Raw genomic sequence first — 27,456 nt, forward strand, 5'->3', positions numbered from 1 at the left:
AGACCAGCCAGTGTCCTGCCTCCTGATTGGCTGTCAGCACGCCCTGGGATTCTTCAGCCTCTCTGCCGTTTCCCTCTCTTGTGAAATTAATTTTCACGTGGATTCCAATAAGAATGTCCCATACGCGTTATGTTACCACGCGGTGTATTCCTATTGGTTAGTGCTTTGGTCATGTGACCACGGGCGTGTTGCAGCCGTTGTGGGGCTCGGTTGTCGATTTTATTGCAGATTTTCTAGATGCAAAGAAGGCAATTTCGACCATTTTGTGACACAAAAGAAGCACTACAGATGCAAACCCCTGGCAGCCACCGGTCCGAAACCTGAGGCGCCATTGTTGGAAGGGGGGGGGGGGGGGGGCTGCAGATGCGAATCCCATCGCTGGAAGCAGAGGCACGGTTCATGGCAGGGACTGACGAGGGATTGGTGGTTTTAACTTGACCAAGATGACAACCTTCATAGAAAGAGCATGAGCGACCAGTCCTCCAGAAAACGGAGGCCCCAAATCCCTGACGTACGGCCGGACAACACGCAGTCCTTCTTCCCTCCTAGGCTCAACAAAACCAATGTTCCCCAACCTGTGGCTCTCCAGCTGTAAAACTACACCGCCCATCATGCCCCGACAGCCTGCAAATAGCAGGGGAGGATGGGAGATGTGGCGCTCTTACTGTTATAAAACTACACCGCCCATCATGCCCCGACAGCCTGCAAATAGCAGGGGAGGATGGGAGATGTGGCTCTCTTACTGTTATAAAACTACACCCCCCATCATGCCCCGACAGCCTGCAAATAGCAGGGGAGGATGGGAGCTAGAGCTTTGCAACAGCTGGAGAGCCACAGGTTGGATCCCTGCACCCAATGGGGAGCCAAGTAAGGCTGTGCAGAACGGTGGCTAACCTGGGTTTACAGCCATGTCGAGTCTGTGGGGATCCGGTCAGAGGGGATCCATCGACCCTGCAGGAAACCGAGAGGAGGAGGAGGAGCTCGTAGCCTCCCCATGATGTCAGCTCTGCCTCTAATACAATCGCCCGCCGCTGGTGACTGCAGCAATTAGGAGAATCTTAAAAAATAAAACCTGTTCTGAAGGTCACGGAACATTCTGTATTTAGGATAAGATGGCGGCTTCATACACAAGTTTCATAGTACAAAAAAAATAATAATCTAAGAAAACATCTATAAATAAAAGCAATAAAGCATGAAAAGCACTTAAAAGGCATCTGTCAGCAGATTTGTCCCGATGACGCCGGCCGACCTGCTATATGTAGAGGCACCCGTGTCGGTCCCATGTTCCTATGTGCCCGCATTGCTGAGAAACATTATGTCTTAATATATGCAAATGGGCTTCTAGGAGCAACGGGGGCGTTGCCATTACACCTAGAGGCTCTGCTCTCTCCACAAGGGCCACGCCCTCTGCACTGACAGGGCCCGGCAGTGAATACATCATCACACCCGGCCCTGCCAAAGTGGAGAGGGAGCAGCAGTTGCACAGAGAGCAGAGCCTCTAGGTGTAATGGTAACGCCCCCGTTGCTCCTAGAGGCTCATTTGCATATATTAAGACATCATTTTTCTCAGCAATGCGGGAACATGGGACCAACACAGGTGCCTCTACATATAGAAGGTCAGCCGGCGTCATAGGGACAAATCTTCTGACAGATCTGCTTAAAAGGGGCGTCCAGGACTTAACTACCGATGACCCATCCTAAGGATCAGATCCAGCACCCTCACCCATCAGCTGGTGCCAGAACCCCGCATTGGGATAGCCCAGCGCCATGCCAGGTTACTGCGGCACTGCTCCCATTCACAGTGTACGAAGCGGTGTAGCCCCGGAGACGATCGGCGGGGGTCCCAGGACTCGGAAAGATAAGTCATCAATAGCTAAAGGAGCTGTCCAGCCTTGGAGCAGATAACCCCTATGCCACGGACCTTTGCCCCAAAACATAAAGACTCACCTGTCCGGGAAGCATCTGGGTCCCGTGACCGCTGCAGCCAATCACAAGCCTCAGCAGTCACATTAGCTTAACGGTTACATCACAGCTGGGAGGTCCGTTCAAGTCAATGTGACCGGCCTGTGATTGGCCACTGTGGTCACGTGACCCAGCTGGACTGCGGACAGGAGAGTCATGTCCAGTGGCCCAGGTCCATTTCATAGGGCTTGCAGGCTCCTAGGCTGGACATCCCCTTTAAAAGGGTTTTCCCATCTCAGACAATAGGGGCACATCGCTAGGATATGCCCCTATTGTCCGATAGGTGCGGGTCCCACCGCTGGGACCCGCACCTACAACGAGAATGGAGCAGGGAGAGCTGTGGCTGGAGGACCCCGGATTTCCCAGGGTCTGTCCACCACCAAGCGCCGCACCCATAGAAGTGAATGGGAGCGCACCGCGCGGCCCCTGCTCCCATTCATTTCTGTGAGGCAGACGGAAATAGCAGAGCCAGCGCTCGGCTATTTTTGGTGGCCCCATAGAAATGAATTGAGGGCTGCTGCGCATGCGCACTGCACCCTCCGTTCTCATTGAAGGTGCGGGTCCGCACCTATCAGACAATGGGGGCATATCCTAGCGATATGCCCCCATTGTCGGAGATGGGAAAACCCCTTTAAAGGGAGTCTTTCACCCAATTTGAGCGTTTTAGACCGCTCAGATCAGGAGACTCTTTCACCCTCATTACAATCGGACCTTTCTTTTATGCGTCCCTCGTCCAGATCATGAAAAAAAAAACAACACTTTTTAAACATATGCAAATGAGCTTCTGAAGGTGCCCAGGGGCGGCGTTACTGGGTGGTGCCCAGAAAAACACACCTCTTTCAGCCCTCTCGCCCGCCCTTCTGTCCTATTACCTCCTCTGCCTCCAGCCGGCGGACGTCACGAGCGGCAAGAGAAGAAGTCAGGCTGGGAACTGGCCCGCACCTGCGCACTGCTCTGTCCGGTATGGGCAGAGGAACAGATATTCCTATTGCGCATGCGCCGGCCAACTAAAGACCGCCGGCCCGCTGTCCTCTGGTGCCGCTCGTGACGTCCGCCGGCTGGAGGAGGTAATAGGACAGAAGGGCGGCCAGAGGGCTGAAAGAGGTGTGTTTTTCGTGGCACATCGCCCAGTAACGCTGCCCCTGGGCACCTTCAGAAGCTCATTTGCATACGTTTAAAAAGTTTTTTTTTTTCCATGATCTGGACGAGGGACGCATAAAAGAAAGGTCCGATTGTAAAGAGGGTGAAAGAGTCAATAACCTGGTCTGAGCGGTCTAAAACACTCAGATTAGGCGAAAGACTCCCTTTAAATCCTGCAAAATAGCTGTAACAGTGGATTTACCTTTAAAAACAGCTTAAAGGACATGGGTGCTGTCTGCACCTTCATAGAAAGACACCTTCACAGCAGGTGGAACGCGGATCTGAGGGCACTGTCACACTTGCGTTGTTTGATTCCGGCAGGCAAACTGTATGCAAACGGATGTCATTGTTTCTGACTGATCAGGATCCTGATCAGTCTGAAAAATACCTGATCAGTCAGAAAAATGCATTGCAATACCGGATCCGTTTTTTCGGTGTCATCAGGCAAAACGGATCCGGTATTTTTTTTCTTCTCAATTTTAAAGGTCGGCGCATGCGCAGACCGGAAGGACGGATCCGGCATTAATACATTCCTATGGAAAAAAATGCCGGATCCGGCATTCAGGCAAGTCTTCAGTTTTTTTCGCCGGAGATAAAACCGTAGCATGCTACGGTTTTCTCTTTTGCCTGATCAATCAAAATGACTGAACTGAAGACATCCTGAACGGATCGCTCTCCATTCAGAATGCATTAGGATAAAACTGATCAGTTCTTTTCCGGTATTGAGCCCCTAGGACGGAACTCAGTGCCGGAAAAGAAAAACGCTAGTGTGAAAGTAGCCTAAAGCGTATGCCCTGTAGAGTTTCCATCGCGGATTTGAGAACAGAAAATCCGCAGTGAATTAACGTGCCAGCAAAATACATGAGATTTTTCACCAAATCCCATCCAAGCAGTGCGGGAAAAAATCTGCAGCAGGAACGGACCTGATCTGCGGAGTGCTTAAAGGGGTCGTCTGACCTCAGCAAATGGCATTTATCATGTAGGGCAGGGATGCTCAACCTGTGGACCTAGTTTTGCAACAGCTGGAGGGCCGCAGGTTGAGAATGCCTGATGTAGGGGATGTTAATACGAGGCACTTACTAATGTATTGCGATTCTCCATATCGCCTCCTCACATCATATACGGCTCATTTCCAGGGGTTACGACCACCCTGCAATTCCGCATCAGTGGTCGTGTTTGCACAATATAGGAAAGAGCCCCGGCTGGGACCATGGAAGCGCACATAGGCGCGCACGCGCAGCAGCTCCTGTCCCGGCCACCTTGTACCTGCGCTGCAGCGATGGCTATAACCCCCTGGATACGAGCTGTGTATAATGAGATGGAAATGAATCAGCCACCAAAGGAGGCAATATGGAGAATCACAACACATTAGGAAGTGCTCTATAATAACTTTCTCTACATGATAAAAGCCATTTGCTGAAGTGACAACTCCTAGACTTATATATTGATGGCCTTTCCTCAGGATAGGTCATCAATATTAGATCGGCGGGGTCCGACTCCTGTACAAAGCTCAGACGCACTCAAGTGAATGGGGCTGGGCTGTGATACCAAGCACAGCCACTATACAATGGATGGCGCTGTGCCTGGTGAGCTCACGGGGGTGCCAGAGGTCCTACCCTTCCTGATCTTATATTGATGACCTATCCCAAGAATAGACATACATTTTACGTGTACGGCCAGCTTAAAGGGTTTGTACAGTGTTTGAAAAGAATGGCTGCTTTCTTTCAAAAACAGCGACACACCTGTCCACAGGTTGTGTGTGGTATTGCAATTCGGTCCCATTCACTGTAATGAAGCGGAGCTGCAATAGCCGCCACAACTCAAGGACAGGGGTGGTGCCGTTTCTAGAAGAAAGCAGCCATATTTCTCTGATCCTGGGCAGCCCCTTTAAGGAATTGTGCGACAGATTTAAGGGAACCTGTCACGCTGAACATGGCGTCTGATCTGCAGGTCGATATATAGTTTTATGGGAAAAGATTTGGTGCAGCTTGTATTTCATTAATTTAAAGGGGGTTGTCCCATCTCCCGTGTTCACCTCCACGGCAGCTCCGGAGCTCAGCGCGTCCTCCGTGGACGGATTCGTTCCATATGAATGAAAGCGAAGGCAAGCAGCGTTGTAATGACAGGCGAGATCCCAATGCTGGATTATTACAGCTCCGGGGCTTCTGTTCATGTCCTGGAGCTGTTCTATTGAAACAGGATATGTTGCAGAGTGGTGACCGGGCTAGCAGTTGGATATGCGAGTCCCTACGATCTTGGCGACCGCAATAAGCAAAGGACTTCATCTCCGTGCGCAAGCACGGCCGCCGCTGCAAGATCGCAGGGCTGGCAGTATCACCCAACAACCAGCCGCACACATGCCAGGAGAATGGGGAGCCAGAGCTGGGAAAGGAGGCACTGCCAGAGACGCAAAGCAATTGGTAAGTGCCTTCTATTGACTTCTGCTGGATGAGGGGCCCAAATACCAGGAGGGGACTGGCCCTTTAATTCCCTGCTCATTCTGGTCTCTGAAGTGCAGTGACTGACAGCTCTCTCTGTACACGCAGTCATAGAGCGGAGGCTGTCAATCATTCGTAGGACCGCCTCCTGGACTCCAAAGCCTAAAATGAGCAGGAATTTATATGAATGAAATACAAGCTTTGCAGAATCTTCTCCCATAGGACTATACACCAAGGATCAACTACAACTCACAGCGTGCCAACATGCTGGGCTATTCTTCTAACTCCCATAGACGAGCATGAACCAATGAAACATGCTGGCAGTTGTAGTGCCGGAGGCTGCCGATCCCTGCTATATACCAATCGGCTCAGCTCCTCCTGATCTATAACATGCAGCTCCACATGACCAGTGCTTAAAGGGCTTTTCTGGGATTATACATGGATTGTGTATCCTTCAAAAGGTCCGTCAATGTGCAACCTAAGTTCTCTCACCGGGACCCCCACCCGTTAGCAGAATGATAGTCACTTCTGCAGCCACCATGTGCCGGTGCTGCAGTTAAAGGGGTTTTCCAGGAATAATCACTGTTTACGGAAGCAGGCTGTGGGCACTAAACAGAGGATTCATACTCCCCTGCCCCCCGCTGTGTCGGTGTCCCGGTCCCCGCACGGTCATAAGTGGCACATTACTGCTGATACCAGCCACGGAACGTGCACACGGCAGAGGCAGCGCAGAGGACCGGAGCCGCGAGGAGCAGGGACAGGCTGCGGGCATTAGATGAAAGGAAATTATTCCCAGAAAACCCCTTTAAGGAGTCAGGGGCTCCAGTGAGCACTGCGGTCCTGTTCATCTGATTGGTGGGGGTCCCGGGGATACTTATTTGTGTCTTACCCTGCTGCTCCTTTAAATGTTATGGCAAGTCATGTTATCTCCATATAGGACATACCGGATTTTGTGCCCCCTCCCCCACTGGCACTTTACAGGGTCCTTTAGTCTTTATTTGGGTAATGTCCCAACTTAAGGGGAACTTTCCGCTGTTCCACGTCTTCCCTTTACATCCACCATTCACATCTTAGCTCAGTGACCCGTTGATATTACTTAGCATGGCGCACACGGCCCACAACTGATTGGCAGTGCCACTTAACGCATACGGAAGGACGTTATCGAACAGATGGTACTGGCGAACTCTCTCTATGTCTTGGTTTATGCAAATTCTTAGACGAGCGAGGGAATTTATGTCCTTGTTTAGTCCAGCAGCTTCCTTCTCCAGGTGGGGCGCGCACCTTACCACCTCCTCCCGGCCATAATGTCGGGCTTTCCTTTTGGCCAGGTGTCTTACTTCCCCTCCAGGCCGACTGTGGTCTTCAGAACCCTCTTCTACGCCGTCTGTGGTGGTCACCACCTCTTCCACCAACTTCTCTTCGGTCACAACCTCCTCGACCACATCCACCTCTCCTGCTGAGCGCTCCAGTTCCACAAGCGAATCTTCTACCCCTGGCGAGGTGGTCACAACCAAGGTCTCCTGCCCCTTCTCGTTAGTGGATGCTAGGATGAACATGGCATTTTGCTCAGTTGACGGCTGGCTTACCATGACCGTGGCTTCGTGGCACTCCCTAGGGAGAGCAGCCGTGGTGATAATAGGAGGGATGACCACGAAGGCGCCAACAGATTCCACCAAATCTTGGATGAGGAAATCCTTCTCAGTTACCATCCAATCTCCAGCTTCCAACAACTCCAAGATGCCGGATGACTTAACGATCTCTCTCTTGGATGCACACCCAGAATAGAGTGGGCTTATAAATATGACCGCTCCGTGGGGGGCTATGCCAAGCAAGCCTTTGTACACGGCATGATTGCAATACACCTGAGAAGGTTTGTTCTCCGTCTCGCTCGTCTGGACCTTAATCTCTGCACAATGTAAAGTCACCCGGGCACGAGGGTAGGACGCCTTGAAGCATTCTGGCACATCCTGGCACCCGGTTTCTCGGCTGCGCCAAAGAGGGATTTCACCAAGGACAAGATACAAATAGTGCGCCCATGTGACAATGACCCGGACAACCCTGGTCTGCGAGATGTTAAAGCGGACAGCTAGATCCTGGTCGTGGAATCCCTGGCGAACCTTGCATAGAAATAAGAAGAACTGGTCCATCTGTGGCATGCCCTCTGCTTCAGCGGGGGACCCCTTGTCGACGTGTCTGTACCCTTCTTGCTGGCACTGCTTCCATTTTACGGAGCTGCCCTCGGTTTCAGTCAGGGTAGAAAAAACGACTTTCAACGTCGAATAGTCCTTAAATCCGGTATAAAAGTGAATAAGGCCCGAGTCAGCGGAGAAGCGCTCCAGAAAGAACAGACTCTTCTCCAGGGAGGCATTGCGATGCTGTAGACGGCCGATCTCCTCACGGGCCGCGTGCAGCATTTCGGTATCGGTCATCGGGGGCAAGTCGTAGCAGTGGTCCAGTATAGACGCCGTCATCTCCACCGCTTGGGAAGGCTTATTGTTCTGGACTTGGGGTTGTGAAGGCAATATGGGCTGAAGCTTGTGCTTGCTGCTCCTGGAGACAGAAAACATCAGTCAGTTCCATCGCAGGCTCGAGGAATAATGTAACGCCCTACGGTGCACTGGAAGAGAACTAGAAGACATCAAGGAGTTAAAAAGGCACTAATTGTGTGAGGCAGGGGTCGGCAACCTCTGGCACTCCAGCTGTTGTGAAACTACAACTCCCAGCATGCATACTTCCTCTACTCTTCTCAGGACTCTCATGGAAATGAATAGAGAATGCTGGGAACTGTAGTTTCTCAACAAGCTGGAGGGCCGGAGGTTGCTGACCCCTGGTATGAGGTACACGCCGCTCAGGGGGGAGGCGCAGGAGAAGGGTCCTAGCTTGCAAACGTCAAAAAAGGCAGAACTCTGCCCTCAAAATCTATTGGAATTTTGCTTCAGATCCCACGATAAGTGTTCACCACCCACAGTGTCCACAGGACAAGTGATAAATATCGGATCACGAGCGGTCCGACCACCGGGACCTCCTGCGATCCCGAGTGCTCTCTGGGCGCACACTGAGCCACCGTTCCATCCGGTTCTATGGGATCGACGGAGCGCTGTCTGCATCTTCCCACAGGAATGAATGGGGCAATGAACCAACGTGTACCATCATCCATTCAGAGGGGTCTCGGGATCGCTGGAGGTCTCAGCGGTCTGACCCTGGGCAAGTCAATATTTAGCACCTAACACTTTTCATAGCATAACCCTTCTGCCTTTCAGACATTTTTAGTAAGCCAAAAAGAATCACTATGCTGAGGGGGCGTGTCTTCACAGGAAAGGGGTGTGGCTTGGGTGATCTTTTCATCCAAAATCCTGTTGTAGAGCCAACCAATAGGTGGTATAAGGCAACACAATCACAACCCAGTCCAACTGGTCCGGCGGCAGCAAGGTCCAGAACCAGCACTCAGCACCCACTGATTTAGGCCTCATGTACACGACCGTTGTTGTGTTCCGTTCCGCAAAATGGGGTTCCGTTGTTCCGTTTTTGTTTCCGTGTGTCTTCCTTTATTTTGGAGGATCACCAGACATGAAGAAAAGTAATAAAAAGTCTAAGTCAAGTTTGCCATGCAAATGATAGGAAAAAAACGGACGCGGACGACAATCTTGTGTGCCTCTGCGTTTTTTCACGGTCCCATTGACTTGAATGGGTCCGCGAACAGTTTTCAGTGAAAAAAATAGGACAGGTTATATTTTTTTGACGGACTGGAACCACGGACGACAAACGGTGCATTAGCCGAGTTTTCAACTGACCCATTGAAAGTCAATGGGTCCGCAGAAAATCACGAAAAACGGAACAACGGACACGTAATAAAACAACAGTCGTGTGCATGAGGCCTTACACTGCATTGATTGTTACCCACTTTTAAAGGGATATTTGGCTTCACTGATGACGAGATGTCTTAGTGACCACGCGTTTCGTTGCGACAGCCTTCTGCCACTCATATACATGCACGCTCAGCATGGTGTAATGGGGAGTGGCGAATAGACCGCTGGTGGCAGCTTATCTATGGGGGCAGAAACAACCAGACATGTTGAAATCCAGCGTGCCCGATCCTTCTTCCCCATCTGCCTTCTGGACGACCCTGTATGCATTAGATAATCAGTCGGTCACACCACGATAGGCAGATTTGGTGATGGATGGCTACTTTTAGAGGTGCGCCCCCACCATGAGCCGAAGAAGGGCAGCACTAATCACTGTGTAGAAGATTCGGCCTCGCCGCTCATGTCTGTCCAGTCATCTGAATGGCTGTGATTGCAGGAGGGAACTATAATGGCGGGACTAAACGCCCTCCAGGACATCGGCTAATGTTTGGGGCTCCAGGAGCCAGATCTTATGTCTTGGGGCCCCTGAGATGCGATGTGAACAATCTTTACCCGGAGTTCCTCTTGGGGACAGACATGGGCTCCTGGGTCTTCTCCTCTGCCGACCACTGGAAGATGCAGGGCACGCTGTAAGGCTTCAGGTTCCTTTTTCCTGTCAACGTCCTCACGAAATCAGACGGGAGGAAATGTTTGGAACAGACTCGGGTGCAGCTGGAGACCTGAAATAAAGAGAGTCTCTGAATGTGGACGGAAACGCCGAGGGCACCCACTCGGAGCGTAAGTTACCCATTGGCACCCGTGAACGCTGTGCGGCATAAGTTCTCTGATTGGACCAGGACGTAAAGCGCTGAACAGAGGCCAACAGAGCCCCCCGCCGGTATGATGGCCGCCCATGGGTCTTTAACATCTGACACTACAGGCGCCCACACATTAGCATATACTCGATCTTCCTGTCCTTTGGTATCTCAAATATGTATCATAACAGACTTGGGGGCCCGATCCCTGTAGATCTGGTTCGGCCGGTCCCTATATTATATATTAGACCTGGGTCCCGATCCCTGTATATCCGGTTCAGCCGGCCCTGGTCTCTAGATTATATATTGGGTCCTGGTCCTTGCAGACCCCGTTCGGCCGGTCCCTGTACCCATTATATATTGGACCTGGGTGCCGGTAGATCCGGTTCCTATATAATACAGTCCTGATCAAAAGTTTAAGACCACTTGAAAAATGGCAAAAAATCCTATTTATCATGGCTGGATCTTTACATGGTTCCAAGTGGAGCTTCAACAGGCAACAAGAAGAAATGGGAGGGAGACAAGACATTTTTTGAGCATTCAATTTAATGAAAACAACAAATAAACTGAAACAGGCTGTTTTTCAGCTGATCCACATTTTAGGACCACATGCCTTTAAAAGGCCAAATCTGTGCAAAGATGTGGATTCATTGTCATGTTCTGTCAGGTCGTCGCACGTTGTGATGGCAAAGGCAAAACAACTCCCCCTTTTTGAAGGTGGTCGGGTTGTTGAGCTGCATAAGCAGGGTCTCTCACAGCCGCCATCGCTGCTGAGGTGGGACGCAGGAAGACAGTCATTTGGAATTTCTTAAATGATCCTGAGGGTTATGGAACAAAAAAGTCAAGTGGAAGACCCAAAAAATGTCCTCAGCACTGAGCCGGAGGATCCAATTGGCTGTCCGTCAAGACACTGGACGATCCTCGACCCAAATTAAGGCCCTTACTGGAGCTGACTGCCGCCCCAAAACCATCAGACGGCATCTGAGACTGAAGGGCTTCAAAAAGAAAAAACGTCTTCAAAGACCTCGTCTCCTTGAATGCCACAGAACAGCTCGTTTCGACTTTGCAAGAGAGCACCAAACATGGGACATTCAAAGGTGGAAGAAAGGTTTATTCTCTGATGAGTTTTTTTTGGAGGTGTGGTCCTAAACTTTTCATCAGCTGAAAAACAGCCTGTTTCAGTTTATTCGTTGTTTTCATTAAGTTGAATGCTCAAAAAATGTTTTGTCTCCCTCCCATCTCTTCTTGTTGCATGTTGAAGCTCCACTTGGAACCTTGTTAAGATCCAGCCATGATCAATATGAGTTTTTGCCATTTTTCAAGTGGTCTTAAACTTTTGATCAGGACTGTATATTGGACCAGGGTCCCGGTAGATCCGGTTCCTATATAATATATTGGACCAGGGTCCCGGTTTGGCCGGTTCCTATATAATACACTGCTCAAAAAAATAAAGGGAACACAAAAATAACACATCCTAGATCTGAATTAATTAAATATTCTTCTGAAATACTTTGTTCTTTACATAGTTGAATGTGCTGACAACAAGATCACACAAAAATTAAAAAATGGAAATCAAATTTTTCAACCCATGGAGGTCTGGATTTGGAGTCGCACTCAAAATTAAAGTGGAAAAACCCACTACAGGCTGATCCAACTTTGATGTAATGTCCTTAAAACAAGTCAAAAGGAGGCTCAGTAGTGTGTGTGGCCTCCACGTGCCTGTATGACCTCCCTACAACGCCTGTGCATGCTCCTGATGAGGTGGCGGACGGTCTCCTGAGGGATCTCCTCCCAGACCTGGACTAAAGCATCTGCCAACTCCTGGACAGTCTGTGGTGCAACGTGACGTTGGTGGATAGAGCGAGACATGATGTCCCAGATGTGCTCAATTGGATTCAGGTCTGGGGAACGGGCGGGCCAGTCCATAGCATCAATGCCTTCGTCTTGCAGGAACTGCTGACACACTCCAGCCACATGAGGTCTAGCATTGTCTTGCATTAGGAGGAACCCAGGGCCAACCGCACCAGCATATGGTCTCACAAGGGGTCTGAGGATCTCATCTCGGTACCTAATGGCAGTCAGTCTATCAGATGTGCTCAGTGTGAACCTGCTTTCATCTGTGAAGAGCACAGGGCGCCAGTGGCGAATTTGCCAATCTTGGTGTTCTCTGGCAAATGCCAAACGTCCTGCACGGTGTTGGGCTGTAAGCACAACCCCCACCTGTGGATGTCGGGCCCTCATATCACCCTCATGGAGTCCGTTTCTGACCGTTTGAGCAGACACATGCACATTTGTGGCCTGCTGGAGGTCATTTTGCAGGGCTCTGGCAGTGCTCCTCCTGTTCCTCCTTGCACAAAGGCAGAGGTAGCGGTCCTGCTGCTGGGTTGTTGCCCTCCTACGGCCTCCTCCATGTCTCCTGATGTACTGGCCTGTCTCCTGGTAGCGCCTCCATGCTCTGGACACTAGGCTGACAGACACAGCAAACCTTCTTGCCACAGCTCGCATTGATGTGCCATCCTGGATAAGCTGCACTACCTGAGCCACTTGTGTGGGTTGTAGACTCCGTCTCATGTTACCACTAGAGTGAAAGCACCGCCAGCATTCAAAAGTGACCAAAACATCAGTCAGAAAGCATAGGAACTAAGAAGTGGTCTGTGGTCACCACCTGCAGAACCACTCCTTTATTGGGGGTGTCTTGCTAATTGCCTATAATTTCCACCTGTTGTCTATCCCATTTGCACAACAGCATGTGAAATTGATTGTCACTCAGTGTTGCTTCCTAAGTGGACAGTTTGATTTCACAGAAGTGTGATTGACTTGGAGTTACATTGTGTTGTTTAAGTGTTCCCTTTATTTTTTTGAGCAGTGTATATTGGACCTGGGTCCCGGTTCCTATATAATATATTGGATCTGGGTCCCGGTAGATCCGGTTTGGCCGGTTCCTATATAATATATTGGATCTGGGTCCCGGTAGATCCGGCTTGGCCGGTTCCTATATAATATATTGGACCTGGGTCCCGGTAGATCCGGTTCCTATATAATATATTGGACCTGGGTCCCGGTAGATCCGGTTTGGCCGGTTCCTATATAATATATTGGACCTGGGTCCGGTAGATCCGGTTCCTATATAATATATTGGACCTGGGTCCCGGTAGATCTGGTTCCTATATAATATATTGGACCTGGGTCCCGGTAGATCCGGTTTGGCCGGTTCCTATATAATATATTGGACCTGGGTCCCGGTAGACCCGGTTTGGCCGGTTCCTATATAATATATTGGATCTGGGTCCCGGTAGATCCGGCTTGGCCGGTTCCTATATAATATATTGGACCTGGGTCCCGGTAGATCCGGTTCCTATATAATATATTGGACCTGGGTCCCGGTAGATCCGGTTTGGCCGGTTCCTATATAATATATTGGACCTGGGTCCGGGTAGATCCGGTTTGGCCGGTTCCTATATAATATATTGGACCTGGGTCCCGGTAGAGCCGGTTCCTATATAATATATTGGATCTGGGTCCCGGTGGAGCCGGTTCCTATATAATATATTGGATCTGGGTCCCGGTAGATCCGGTTCCTATATAATATATTGGACCTGGGTCCCGGTAGATCCGGTTTGGCCGGTTCCTATATAATATATTGGACCTGGGTCCCGGTAGATCCGGTTCCTATATAATATATTGGACCTGGGTCCGGGTAGATCCGGTTTGGCCGGTTCCTATATAATATATTGGACCTGGGTCCCGGTAGATCCGGTTCCTATATAATATATTGGACCTGGGTCCCGGTAGATCCGGTTTGGCCGGTTCCTATATAATATATTGGACCTGGGTCCAGGTAGATCCGGTTTGGCCGGTTCCTATATAATATATTGGACCTGGGTCCCGGTAGAGCCGGTTCCTATATAATATATTGGATCTGGGTCCCGGTGGAGCCGGTTCCTATATAATATATTGGATCTGGGTCCCGGTAGATCCGGTTCCTATATAATATATTGGACCTGGGTCCCGGTAGATCCGGTTTGGCCGGTTCCTATATAATATATTGGACCTGGGTCCCGGTAGATCCGGTTCCTATATAATATATTGGACCTGGGTCCGGGTAGATCCGATTTGGCCGGTTCCTATATAATATATTGGACCTGGGTCCCGGTAGATCCGGTTCCTATATAATATATTGGACCTGGGCCCCAGCCCCTATATTATGTAGCGGACCCTTCGAATTACCTTGAAGCTGGGCCCCGGTTCTCTGCGGATCCGGTTCAGCCAGTCCCGGTGTCTCTGCGGCTCCACATGGAAGGCTGGGATCCTGTGGAAGGAGATCTTCTTGTCTGCATTGTACCTGGAGTCACTGTTACAGAAGGGCACACAGCAGTGGTAGGCAGCCATGGGGGTACCAGCAGCCTAGAACATGCCTGACCTGAGGAGGAGGCACTGACAGGACGCCCTCAGCTCCCCTCACGCCCCGCTGGCACCGACCGACCGCCCCCTCAGCCCGGCCCCGGGCACCTACTCACTGGAACCTCTCAAACTTGCCCGATACGCAGCACCATCCGTGATCAAACAACCCGCGCATGCGTGATGTACTAGCGCTACCCAGGACGCATGCGCAGACAGTCGTCACGCTGCTTCCTGCAGTCTCAGCGTTGGTTGCGGTCAGCGATGCGTACAATGCGCGTGCGCAGGAACGTGCTTTCTACGTCATTACGTCCGGAAGCAGATCAGTTTTATTGAGACTGCGCATGCGGAAACTTCACAAGTAAGGAGCTTGACAGAAGTCACGGAAGGAACTCTCTGGAGTCTGGACTTTTCTCTTATTAGCACAGCGCCTAGGAAGGAACCGTAAGTAGCGCCAATGTAATTGCTAATTAGTGAAAGGTGAAATCTAATTGGTTGCTAGGGGCAACTAAGGCAGTTTTCCTTCACACTAGTTTTGATAAATCTCCCCCTACTTGTTATTTATGTGGGAAGAGTCAATATGTATAACCAGAACTAGAATAAAAGTTATAAAAACCTGCTTGTTGATGGTTTCCACCCAGCAACTGTGATCTAAAGAGGCGAGAACCTGGTATTGGTGAGACCTGGGACCCCCAGCGATGGACGCAGAGCCCCCAATGGGGGCTCATTTATCAAAACTAATAGGAAAGCTGTCTTAGTTGCCCATAGCAACCAATCAACGCTCACCTTTGCTTTGAAAAAATGATGGATGGGAGCCCGGGACATAAGGTCGTTGAAGGAGGGGGAAATGTAGTGGTAAATTGAATAAAGGCATTGTTGATGTTGCCTATACATGGACAGCCCCTTTAAGAAGTAGGATTTAATACAAAATCCTCTAATAGTTTTTACCTCCCTTTTTTTTTATTTTTTCCCCCATTCAGTACAACATGCAGATCTTCATTGCGGGCCGAGCCCTCCACACGCTGGACGTGTCCGACCAAGACACCGTGACGGATGTTAAGGTAGGTGTCCGTGATGGCGGCTGTGTAGGGTTAGTGAGATGTTAGGACGTTGCCGCCGTGGCAGAGACATCCCTGATGGAAGGTCTTCATGTGTTTTTTGTTTTTTTTAAAGGGTTTTCTGAGATTTTACAACTGATGACCTGTCCTCTGGATAGGAGGGGGTCCGACACCGGGACCTCCACCAATCAGCTGTTTGAGAATGCAGCAATTTGCGGACCGCAAAACACTGCACGGTCGTGTGAACTAGCCCCGAGGCTCATTTGGACCTATTTGAGCCCAGGTGGCACTTTTTTCATCTCTTGTTTTTTTTTTTTTATAGGAAAGTATGTACCCCCTCCCCACAATGTCACTTTTTTTATTTTATTTTTTGTAGAACAGTATGCAAAAACCTTGCTACAGCAAGCTCCCTTCACACACTTTTTTTTTTTAATCCTTCTTGAAAAAAAATCACCAAAGGTTCTATCCTCTAAAGCAGGCATCCTCAAACTGCGGCCTTCCAGCTGTTGTAAAACTACAACTCCCACAATGCCATGCTGTAGGCCGATACCTGTAGGCTGTTCGGGCATGCTGGGAGTTGTAGTTTTGCAACAGCTGGAGGGCCGCAGGTTGAGGATGCCTGCTCTAAAGCAAGACCCGGAGCATGCTGTGATTTCAGGAAAGACGCCGTGGACGTAAAAAAAAAGTTCCTCAAGGCTGAAAAAAGCCAAAACCTCAGTAACGCTACTTTCACACCTGCGTTAGGTGCGGATCCGTCTGGTATCTGCACAGACGGATCCGCACCTATAATGCAAACGCTTAGATCCGTTCAGAACGGATCCGTTTGCATTACCATGAACAAAAAATAAATAAAAAATAAATATTTTTTTTGTTCATAATGCAAACGGATCCGTTTTGACTTTACATTGAAAGTCAATGGGGGATGGATCCGTTTGAAAATTGAGCCATACTGTGTCAACTTCAAATGGATCCGTCCCCATTGACTTACAATGTAAGTCTGGACGGATCCGTTTGCCTCCGCACGGCCAGGCGGACACCCGAACGCTGCAAGCTGCGTTCAGGGGTCCGCCTGCTGAGCGGAGGACAAACGGAGCCAAACTGATGCATTCTGAGCGGATCCGCGTCCACTCAGAATGCATTAGGGCTGGACGGATCCGTTCGGGGCCGCTTGTGAGAGCCTTCAAACAAAACTTACAAGCGGAGCTCCGAACGCTAGTGTGAAAGTAGCCTAAAACAGACAAAAAAAATAAAATGCTTGGCCTGTGTTTTTAGTGCTTTGATGCTTTTGGGTTGTATTTTTTATTTATTTTTTTAAATCGCCACTTCCAGATGATAGCCGTAAACCTATGGGAAATATGAAAGGTTTGGGGTCATCAAACTGGTTTAAAGTAGAACTGGCTTAGTTGCCCATAGCAACCAATCAGACTCCACCTTTCATTTTGGTTGCTATAGGTAAGTGCCAGTTCTACTTTACACCAGTTTGTTAAATGACCCCATTTTTGTTTTTTAATCGCTTTATGCGCTGTAGGTGTGAACTAACCCCAATGTGTGTGTGTGGAGGATGAGCGCTGCTGGGGGCGTATGATATCTAGTGTGTAGAGCAGCAGAAATACGACAGCGGCCGACGCCTGACATGTCCGTCTCTGTGCTTCAGAAACGTATCGCTCAGCTGGAAGGCCTCTTGGGTTGTGATCTGGTTCTGTCCTGCGCTGGGATCGCTCTGGAAGATGAAGCCGTTCTGTCGGCCTGTGGGGTGCGGGCGCAGAGTACCCTGAACGTATCGGCCAGACTTCTGGGAGGTAGGAGAACTGCATGTACGTGTCGCCCCCTGTACGCCAGGACCCTGTATCGTTACAGCCTCTTCTTCTTGCAGGTAAAGTCCACGGCTCACTGGCTCGTGCTGGGAAAGTGAGAGGTCAGACCCCCAAAGTAAGTAAAGCGCCATTTATAGCGTTTGACCGATCCTGTTTTATACACTTTAACAGGAGGTTTGCGGGAGACTCTCGGGAACCCATTTCCAAATTTTCTTGTTTGGTTTAGTGATGAATATTTGTGATCAACACTATTTGTGTTTACGATGCTGTAAAATGACAGCCTTAGGCCTCATGCACACGACCGACCGTGCCATGTTTTGCGTTCTACAGTTTGCAGAACGGAACAGGCCGCCCATAAATAGAAATGCCTATTCTTGTCCGCAAAATACCATAGAGGAGTACATACGACTTTCTGATAATTTTCCTCGGATTGGAGTTATCGTGCACCTCATCTGCTGCGGGTGAATGTCAGCTGTCCAAGGCCGCATTCACACCTCCATGTTGGAGAGATCTGGCTGCCTGCTGCGGCACATATGCCAGCTGTCGACCAGAAAAAAGAACTCTTTGCATGCAACAGTTCTGCCGAAACCCAGCATTTATGCCGGAAACTGGCAGATCACTGCTGGATCTCTTTGCAGTGAATAAATCTGGCGGTTCAGTACAGGATCCGGTAGGGTGCCCTGTGCCGTACCTGCTGCATATGCCGAGTGCTCACCTCACCAGCCCACTCCATACACTCATCAGGCACAAACTGGTTTCCAGAATTAAAGAGACATGGCTGCTTTCTTCCCATAGCATCTCACGGGGTGTCTGGTGGGGTGGCTTGATCGATCTGTATGGAGTAAAGTCAATCTGCAGTCTCCAATCACAGCTAAAGTTCCTTTTTATTAATTGATGTTCAGGACAATCCAGAGATAGACCACTCACAAAAATTTGGGATATTTGGCTTGTTGGGGAAATTTCACGATGAACCTAAAATGCACTCTAACCTTTAGGCCCCTTTCAGACGAGCGAGTGTCACGCTCTGGACTCGCAGCACCCGTCCTGACCTCCCAGCACTGCTGGGCTCGCATAGCATTACATTGATTTATGATGCTATGTAACCCTTACAGTTCTGGAATGTATTGGATAACACTGACATAATACTGTCAGACCTGAATCCCTTTGAACACCTATGAGATCAGCTGAGTCGCCGCGTAGAGGCTCGTACCTCAGAACCTCAATGACCTGAGGGCCGCCCTTCAGGAAGAGTGGGATGCCGTGCCTCAGCAGACAAGAAGTCGACTTGTGACCAGCAGGAGACGTCGTCAACAGGAAAAGTTCCTGAGAGACTGACATTTTTGTGGTGGTGTATCCAGCACTGGGGTCGGCTTTTGTGTCAATAAATGAGGAAATCATTATTGCTGCTTCTACCTAAATGCCTGACTTTCATGATCTGATATCACTGGAGCTGGAACTTTTTATGTTATCCATAAATTTCACCCAAAAGCCAAATATCCTTAACTTTTGGCGAATAGTGTATATAGGGAGTCTACCAGGCACAGCTGTGTACCTTGCACTTGGGACACCATAGTGTCAGGTTTAGGCTACTTTCTCACCTGTGGCAGCAGGATCTGGAAGACTGGCAGGGGAACAGCCGGCCGGATCCGTGCTAACGCTAGCCCACTGTGCCGCCAGAGGTCCTCATTATAGTGAATGGGGCCGGAGCGGACTTCCGGCGGCACAGTGGGCTAGCGTTAGCACGGATCTGGCCGGCTGCAGCAAGTGTGAAAGTAACCTTACTCCCTAGCTCTGCCATGGAGTAGTTAACGACAGTCCAGTGGTCCGATGAAGGTTGTAAGACCCTTTGCTTGGATTGTTCTGAACTTCAATACATAAAGGTTAGCTGTGGTTTTACTACACGTGGACCTGTTTCTAACACCTACTGATCGAGTGCCGTCTGCTTCCGTCACTGGATCTTTAGATCTGAAGCCTCAACGGACTTTTATTTTTCAGGTAGCAAAACAAGAGAAGAAGAAAAAGAAGACGGGCCGAGCCAAGAGACGCATGCAGTACAACCGCAGATTTGTCAATGTGGTTCCTACATTTGGCAAGAAAAAAGGTCCCAATGCCAATTCTTAAATCCCGACTTCTCAGCGGGGACACTGCGGTGGAAGATCTGATTTCAGGTTTAATTTTGAAATAAATTTGTCGATTTTTCTTTTGTGAAATTAACTGTAATATTGCCATTTTGCTAATAAACTGCTCGTGCTTTTTCAAAGACGAATTATGGGTTTAGATTTAAATTTCCTGTTCAAGAAAAAACTAAAGCCGGTGCCCCCCTCATCTGCAGAGCCACCAATTCCTGGGCTCGTCTTCTCCGCTCTCAGGCGCCCTGATGCATCTTGTAGCCGTAGACGGGCTGTGTGCAGTATTGATGCTCTGCTTAAAGGGGTATTCCCAGCGGAGCCATTGACTGCTTATAATTCGGATATGCCATCAGGTCGCTCCCATATCCAGATGCTTAGTGCGCTTTCCTTTACTTCATGAGCCCCGTTCTAGATAATGGCCTACTGCTAGGCCATCAATGTCCCAGAGGGGAATACCCCTCTACCAGGAACAGAATAAAGTGGCTGTCCACCGCCCGTGGACTGGTGTGATGCCTAGACAACCCCTTTGAGTTAGGCTACTTTCACACTGGCGTTTCTGGGTCCGCTTGTGAGATCCGTTCGGGGATCTCACAAGCGGCCCAAAACGGATCAGTTCAGCCCCAATGCATTCTGAATGGATGGGGATCCGCTCAGAATGCATCAGTTTGGCTCCGTTCAGCCTCCATTCCGCTCTGGAGGCTGCCTGCAGCGTTTTGATGTCCGCTTGACGATGCGGAGCCAAACGGATCCGTCCTGACTTACATTGTAAGTCATGGGATCCGTTTTCACGGACACAATATGGTGCAATTGAAAACGGATCCGCCTCCCATTGACTTTCAGTGTAAGTCTTGCATTATGAATGCAAATGGATCCGTTCTGAACAGATACAAACGTTTGCATGATCGGTGCGGATCCGTCTGTGCAGATACAAGACGGATCCGCACCGAACGCAGGTGTGAAAGTAGCCTAACTGACGAAGTGAGGACACACAAGACTAAAAAGGAAACTGTCAGCAGAAGTGAAGACGTCTCCTTTATTTACAGAACTGCTGCCGACACCCATGTAAACGAGGCTTTCACATTCAGTTTTGATGGCAAATTTCTGCAAGCTCTTCATTCGATAGCCACCAGCTCAACCTCAAAGAAGAGCTTCGCGTTGGGTGGGATTCTGGGTAATGCCATTAAGGAAAAGTGGACGTAACTTATGTGGTACCTTATCTGGATTGTCCCTGCCAGTAGTGGTGCAAGCGCAGAGCCGCCGCCGCAAATGCCAACGGTGCAGGCACCACTCATCTGAATACACGTGAAAGCATAGCCGCGGCTCAGGAGCAAAGCTGTCAGGGGAGGGGGAGCAGCTGCTCATCGCTATTCCCAGTGCATTAGATCAGGATTCGGCTGCTCCCCAAGCTCTTGACCTCCGCTCTCTGGGTGACCACCATGTTTGCACATGTACCCAACTGGGTGGGTCTCAGAATCCAAGCTGCCATTTATCCTTGCCAAGCAAGTTCAGAATGAAAGCTTAGAAAATGGGAGGCAGCGCAAGGAAGGCTTCTAGAAAACCTGCTGGGACAAGCGATGGAAGGATACTTGGCGTCAGGCTGCCCCTTCTTGCCATAGGCCCATTCTGGTTGGATTCCAAGTTTGGCTTTTTCTCCTTTGCTCATCGTGAGAAGCGCTTCATCCCACTGCAAGAAACGCAGACCAGTTAAGCTTCTCCTTCTAGAATAGGTGTAGGCCGAGTCCCCCGAATACAATGATGGCCGTACAGCGGGCACGGATCACACTCACCCCTCTTATCACTTTACCCATGCCGACTTTAAAGCTCAGAGGCTTGGTAGCCTTCTTCTTCTTTGCACCTGATGAAGTAAATAGTAAAGGGATATCTTATACGTCTATACACATTGTCTTCCCATCTTCAACGTTTTTGGCTCAGCAATTTCCACAGATTTCAATGGACAGGGCCAGGTGCGGCCGCCTCTCCACTAACTTCTATAGCGGTTTTTAACACACCCGTCGGGCACATGGAGCCATAGGGTTACAAACGCTTCAGTCAGGTCTCGCTGGATCCTGACATTCAAAAAAAGACACTCTGGATTATTATTTTTTTCTAGGCTATGTGGAGACCGATCACATCCAGGGAGAAAGTCCGGAATAGAATGCGAATGTCACTGTGTTTTTCAGGTGCCGTTCCGATTGGGCCCCACAGCTGGAGAGCTCCCTAAGACAAGTGATGGGCCTTTCTTGGTATTTCCAGGGTGTCGGGCCAAAATCTGGAAGCAGAAAGTAGTGGGGACTGAATAGTCAGCGGAGGGTGGAGGTAAGTAATGGTTCTCGCTTCTGGTCCTTCAGTGCCCATGGGCCAAATCTGGTATTGCAGGTCAGCCATAGTCAAGTGAATTCTGCAATACCAAGCATGGCCCTTTTTCAGAAAGAGCAGACTTAGGCCTCATGCACACGGGTGTCATGTTTTTGGCCTGGATAAGATCCGGTTGTGTTGCGGGAAAATGCACAATTTTTTTCCGCGCAAGTGCAAAACATTGTAATGCGTTTTGCACTCGCGTGAGAAAAATCGGCATGTTTGGTACCCGAACTTCTTCACAGAAGTTCAGGTTTGGGTTCGGTGTTGTGTAGATTGTATTATTTTCCCTTATAACATGATTATAAAAAGGAAAATAATCACATTCTTAATACAGAACGCATAGTACAATAGAATGCTTAGTACCCAAAAAAATAATTCAACTCACCTTAATCCACTTGCTTGCGCAGCCGCCATCTCTTCTGTCTTCTTTGAGGAATAGGACCTTGGATGACGTCACTGCGCTCATCACATGATCTTTTACCATGGTGATGGATCATGTGACGGACCATGTGATGAGTGCAGTGACGTCCTTTTCCTCCTGCACAGCAAAGAAGACAGAAGAGATGCCGGCTGCGCGAACAAGTGAATTAAGGGGAGTTAAATTATTATTATTATTTTTTTTTTAACCCCTCCAGCCCTATTGTACCATGCATTCTGTATAAGGGAAAATAATAATGATCGGGTCTCCATCCCGATCGTCTCCTAGCAACCGTGTGTGAAAATCGCACCGCATCCGCACTTGCTTGCGATTTTCACGCAGCCCCATTCACTTCTATGGGGCTTGCGTTGCATGGAAAACGCACAAAGAGGAGCACGCTGCGATTTTCACGCAATGCACAAGGGATGCGTGAAAATCAACGCTCATGTGCACAGCCCCATAGAAATGAATGGGTCCGGATTCAGTGCGGGTGCAATGCGTTCACCTCCCGCATTGCACCCGTGCGGAAATCTCGCCCGTGTGCATGAAACCTTAGGGTGGGCTCACACAGTTTTGTTTTGGAGGAGGTTTTGAGGAAAGATGCACAAGTCCCTCCTTTTACATTTCCGATTCCTTTTGAATCCACTTCTGGCTTTTGCTGAAAAACCTGCTTTAAAACCTCCTCCAAAAAATTTCAGGTGACCCTTAGGCTAAGGCTACTTTCACACTAGCGTTTTGTCCCCATTGACAATGAATGGGGACAAAATGGAAGCGGTTTTTTTTCCGGTATTGAGCCCCTAGGACGGATCTTGATGCCCAAGTCCAGACATGTTGTGGAAACGTCCTGGTCGTGGGTGGAGAATCTGCGGAGCTTTACAGGAGCGGCAAATTGGATGAGAGTTTAACAGATCTCACGTCAACTGGCATGCGGTGTGGGTTTTATATCTGCACCTGGTTAACCCTTTGTGGATTCAGCCTTTGCAATCCCAAGGGTGAAATGTGTCAAACAAGCGGATTCTGCTGCCGCTTCACCGAATTAGTGGTGAAGCCCTTCTGGATTTTTTTAGTCTCACTTTACTGGATATAGCCACAGCCCATAAATCATTGCTCTTACTGGTAGCGATATTGGAATCGAAGACGGTGCCATCCTCCAGCGTCCCGGTGTACCAGCACTGGACAGTGTCCCCTTTCTTCGGGAAGTTGGTTTTATCCCCCTTTTTCAGAATGTGCTTGGTGTATTTTGGGGGGCCCTAGTCATAAAAGAAAAGGTAACTCAGCGCATGCATCTCTATACACCCACGCAGTAGGCGCTCTCTGGAGCTTACCTCATCCACAACTTCCTCTGCAGTCGTTTCGCCAGCTTTTCCATCATCGACCTTGAGATCTTTGACATTTTTAGTCGCGGAATCCAAGCTGTCCTTTCCTTTGAAGCGCTGAAATGACAGAAGGAGAGGTGAATCCTGTCCGTGCCGGGAGCTGCAATGTCGACTCGCTGCGGGAGGAACGCTCGTCTGCAAGGGGCCTAAAGCCCAGCTGTCAATTTATTCATAGGTTTCCAGGAAGACCAAAGGAGGAACGGCAGAGCGTAGAGAAAAGACGCTACTGCACGAGGACCACAAGGCTGACCCGTCCGCAGAGCGCCTTTTACATTACAACCTTGCCTGAAAAGAACGCGAATATGAAAGAATACATCTGTATTGTCTCACTTTATTAAAACCAGGAATCACAAACTCTGCTGTCAGAGTAGATCGGGCTCGGGGGCAACCCCAATTACGGGGGAGGGGTATTGCAGGTTTTACTCTCTGAATAGATTACCGCTCCGCACCCTGTAATACTTAGTAACCTTCCTTTCATGCCGCCCCCATTCCTGTGGCCAGTAAAGATCCCCCTCTCAGACCCGAGCCCGATCTACTCTGACAGCAGAGTTTGCGATTCCTGGTTTTAATAAAATGAGACAATATAGATTTATTATTTCATATTCGCGTTCTTTTCAGGCAAGGTTCTAATGTACGAGTAGTAGGAACGTATACTCTTATACGTTATTAGGAGCGCCTTTTACCCCTTGGCTAAAGTGGTCGTTCGCCCCAGAGGCCTTTCGGACAGAACCCCCAATGTGGCTGGACCTGTGGAGAGCATCATACTTACCTGATCCCCGTCACCGGGTTCCATCGCTCCTTTGCCCCATCCCCTCAAACTTCCGGTTTGGCCACCGCACCCAATGATGTGTCCCCCATGTGTTGCGTCACCCGTATCAAACTGGATGTTGATGTGGGGAGAACGGAGCGCTGCGGTGGCAAAGCGAAACAGCCAGAACCCAGCGGTGGGGATCAGGGAAGTACGAATCCTTCCACGTTATAGGGTCCGCCGGACAGGACCCCCGTCCCATCTGGACACTTATAGCATGTTGATGGCTCCCCAGTTGTTGCAAAACTACAACTCCCAGCATGCCCAGTCTGTCTACATCTATCAGCAGGGCATGGTGGGAGTTGTAGTTTTACAACAGCTGGAGAGCTGCAGGTTGGCCAGCCCTGGGATACACCATAAGGCCCCTTGGACACGAGCGCGTGCGGATTAGGTCCGGATGCGTTCAGTGCAAAATGTGCGATTTCACAAGCAAGTGCACTCAGTTTTCTTTGCGATCACGTTCAGTTTTTATCGCGCAGGTGCAATGCATTCTGATGCCTCGCGCACACGCACAATAAAAAACAGAATGTATACAACGTCTCTTAGCAACCATCCATGAAAAACACATCGCACCCGCACTTGCTTGCGGATGCGATTTTCACGCAGCCCCATTCACTTCTATGGGGCCTGCGTTGCGTGAAAAATCACAGATTATTGAACCTGCTGCGATCTTCACGCAACGCACAAGTGATGCGTGAAAACCATCGCTCCTGTACACAGCCCCATAGAAATGAATGGGTCCGGATTCCGTGCGTTCGAATCACGCATTGCACCTGCGCGGAATACTCCCTCGTGTGAAAGGGACCTGAGTGTCCGATAGGAGCAGCTCCTACTTCAAGAAGGGACCCCGCCGTGAGCAGGGAGCGCACCGCGCACGCACAGCTTAAGGCTTTTGGAAGCAGAGCGCTGGCTTGGCCATTGTCAGAAGTCCCATAGTGGTGAATGTAGGAGGGGGGTGCGCATGCGCTGTGGTCTCTATTTACAGAGGCAAGACCCCCACCTATCCCATCGACATGCTAAGCGTCCAGATGTGACGCCCCTTTAATGGTTGGAGGCTTTGTCGCGCTCACCTTGGACTCGAAGAGCTTCTCGTAGGCTGCGATCAGCTGATCTTTCTTTGCGGTTTTCGCCACATTTTTTATGTTTCCAAGTAATTTATGTTCGGCAAGAAACTGTGGAATAAACGGCACAAGTTAGAACATCATCCCGCAGAGCTCTGGAACTACAACTCCTAGCGTGGTCGGATGGCGTCAGTTATGTCCTATACAGATTGCAGGGCGGATGGATCTGACGGCACCGGGGTAACTGAACCCCCCGGGCGGGGGAGGATGATGGGGGGAATCTATTTATACTGCAAAGGGACAGCGAGGGACGCAGGATTTAGAGGGCAGTTCCACCTGACTTCGGCCTTGTCACGGCTCGTATGACATTGCTGCAGATTACCGTAATCACAACGCCGGGGGTCCGCTGTAATTCAGGTTCACGGCACTATCCATAGTGGTGTTATATTACGTTGTCGGAGCCAGAGACGGAGGCAGAGTAGTTGTCAGCCCCTCCTCCCTCTCCAAGCTACACTGAGCACCGGACAACGACTCCCACCGGGCTTTAGGTCTGAGCTCCACGATGGGAGTTACAGTTTGTCACCCCCAATGTTCTTTAGGGGTCCTCACCATTAATCTGAGGGGATATTTACTGGATCATTAGCAATAAGTCTGGCCACAGCTCTCAAGCCATTTATAGACTACAATGCCCGTAAAAACCTCCCGCTGGGAGTTGTAGTTCCGCAGTTTCCCCAGAATGCTTTGTGACGTTACCGATTCGGAGGCCTGCTGCTGCAGGAAGGCGATGAGGTCCTTTTTGGGCAGCTCCTCGCTCTGCAGCTTCTCCCGGCTCCACTCCCTCACCGGCTCCCCCGCCGCTGCCATCACACGTGCTTTTTCCTTTTTTTTTTCTTCCCCCTCTTCTTCTATGCCTTTAATTCAATCGAACTTTATTAGCCAGGCTGGAGAGGCCGGAAGACAGCAAGCATCACGTGACCCTGGAGCTGCCTCCGCCATATTGGATGCGGGAAGAGGAGACTGTGGGTGACGTACTTCCGGGGCGCTGATTTCAATCGCCGGACCGTAATGTCGTGTTTATGTCACGTTCACATGGAGCCGGAGGGATGAACGGGAAGCAAAAGACCCTCTTCCAGACATGGGGCCCTGCTGTGGCCCCTGAGCCGAAGAGACTGCCGCAGCCTTCTGCTAAAAATAGTAAAGGAAAGAATTGCAGAAAGAATGCGTCCTCACAGGGGCCCCCACTTAGGGCCAATGCACCAGTTTGGCCCCTGGCTGCCAGGCAGGAGGAGGAGGATGATGATGATGATGTTCTGCTGGTGGCTGTATATGAGGCTGAGGAATCTCTAAATCAAGGTGGGCCCCATGGGCCGGGCCCCTGCGGAGCGCCCCCCGCCTGCCCCCCTCCTCATGCCACCGACATCCAGAATTTACCGGGCTTTGACCTGTCGGCCGGCGGTGTCTGGATCTACCCCACCAACTACCCGCTGCGGCAGTACCAGTTCTCCATGGCGCAGGCGGCCCTGCTGCACAACACCCTGGTCTGCCTCCCGACCGGCCTGGGCAAGACCTTCATCGCCGCCGTGGTCATGTACAACTTCTACCGCTGGTACCCGTCCGGGAAAATCATCTTCATGGCTCCGACCAAACCGCTGGTGGCGCAGCAGATCGAGGCCTGCTTCCGGGTCATGGGCATCCCCCAGGCGCACATGGCGGAGATGACTGGTAAAGAACCGGGAAAGCTGGGTGACATCCCGGCCGTCAGTTATCTTGTGGTTGGCGTATGTATGACTGGATAGTGGTGCTGTTCAGGAGACCGGGAAAGCTGGGTGACCGCGGAAG

The 27,456-nt window shown here is 50.1% G+C and overlaps 4 protein-coding genes across 7 annotated transcripts in view; 2 read left to right on the plus strand and 2 right to left on the minus strand.

Moving 5' to 3' along the window:
* Nucleotides 1-1,078: 1,078 nt before the first annotated feature.
* On the minus strand, nucleotides 1,079-14,788 carry LOC120981715. 2 transcript variants are annotated; one of them, XM_040411370.1, is made up of 4 exons: nucleotides 14,425-14,788; nucleotides 9,956-10,122; nucleotides 4,540-8,090; nucleotides 1,079-2,196 (listed from the first exon to the last, which is right to left on the minus strand). In XM_040411370.1, exons 1-3 carry the CDS (start codon nucleotides 14,584-14,586, stop codon nucleotides 6,611-6,613), a joined length of 1,809 nt encoding a protein of 602 aa, XP_040267304.1. In that variant the 5' UTR covers nucleotides 14,587-14,788; the 3' UTR covers nucleotides 1,079-2,196; nucleotides 4,540-6,610. The 2 variants fall into 2 exon arrangements, with proteins under 2 accessions (XP_040267304.1, XP_040267305.1); XM_040411371.1 differs by lacking the exons at nucleotides 1,079-2,196; nucleotides 14,425-14,788 and having other exon boundaries at nucleotides 4,168-8,168; nucleotides 9,956-10,034.
* Nucleotides 14,789-14,947: 159 nt separating this feature from the next.
* LOC120981721 (ubiquitin-like protein FUBI) lies at nucleotides 14,948-19,733 on the plus strand. The gene is made up of 5 exons (XM_040411380.1): nucleotides 14,948-15,039; nucleotides 15,576-15,656; nucleotides 17,308-17,452; nucleotides 17,527-17,582; nucleotides 19,463-19,733. Exons 2-5 carry the CDS (start codon nucleotides 15,582-15,584, stop codon nucleotides 19,586-19,588), a joined length of 402 nt encoding a protein of 133 aa, XP_040267314.1. The 5' UTR covers nucleotides 14,948-15,039; nucleotides 15,576-15,581; the 3' UTR covers nucleotides 19,589-19,733.
* Nucleotides 19,734-20,600: 867 nt separating this feature from the next.
* On the minus strand, nucleotides 20,601-26,529 carry FKBP3 (FKBP prolyl isomerase 3). The gene is made up of 7 exons (XM_040411379.1): nucleotides 26,371-26,529; nucleotides 25,627-25,728; nucleotides 23,698-23,805; nucleotides 23,487-23,622; nucleotides 21,384-21,451; nucleotides 21,183-21,280; nucleotides 20,601-20,763 (listed from the first exon to the last, which is right to left on the minus strand). Exons 1-7 carry the CDS (start codon nucleotides 26,479-26,481, stop codon nucleotides 20,709-20,711), a joined length of 678 nt encoding a protein of 225 aa, XP_040267313.1. The 5' UTR covers nucleotides 26,482-26,529; the 3' UTR covers nucleotides 20,601-20,708.
* Nucleotides 26,530-26,535: 6 nt separating this feature from the next.
* FANCM (FA complementation group M) overlaps nucleotides 26,536-27,456 on the plus strand; it is a 98,386-nt gene continuing 97,465 nt past the window's right edge. The window contains exon 1 of one of the 3 annotated variants that reach the window (XM_040411360.1): nucleotides 26,536-27,339. In XM_040411360.1, the coding sequence (XP_040267294.1) occupies nucleotides 26,694-27,339 (646 nt within the window). In that variant the 5' untranslated portion in view covers nucleotides 26,536-26,693. Of the gene's footprint in view, nucleotides 27,375-27,456 lie in introns of all 3 variants that reach the window. The other 2 variants (XM_040411359.1, XM_040411361.1) reach the window with 2 other exon arrangements.

The sequence above is a fragment of the Bufo bufo genome, chromosome 11 (genome assembly GCF_905171765.1).
Source record: "Bufo bufo chromosome 11, aBufBuf1.1, whole genome shotgun sequence".
NCBI classification, from domain to species: domain Eukaryota; kingdom Metazoa; phylum Chordata; class Amphibia; order Anura; family Bufonidae; genus Bufo; species Bufo bufo.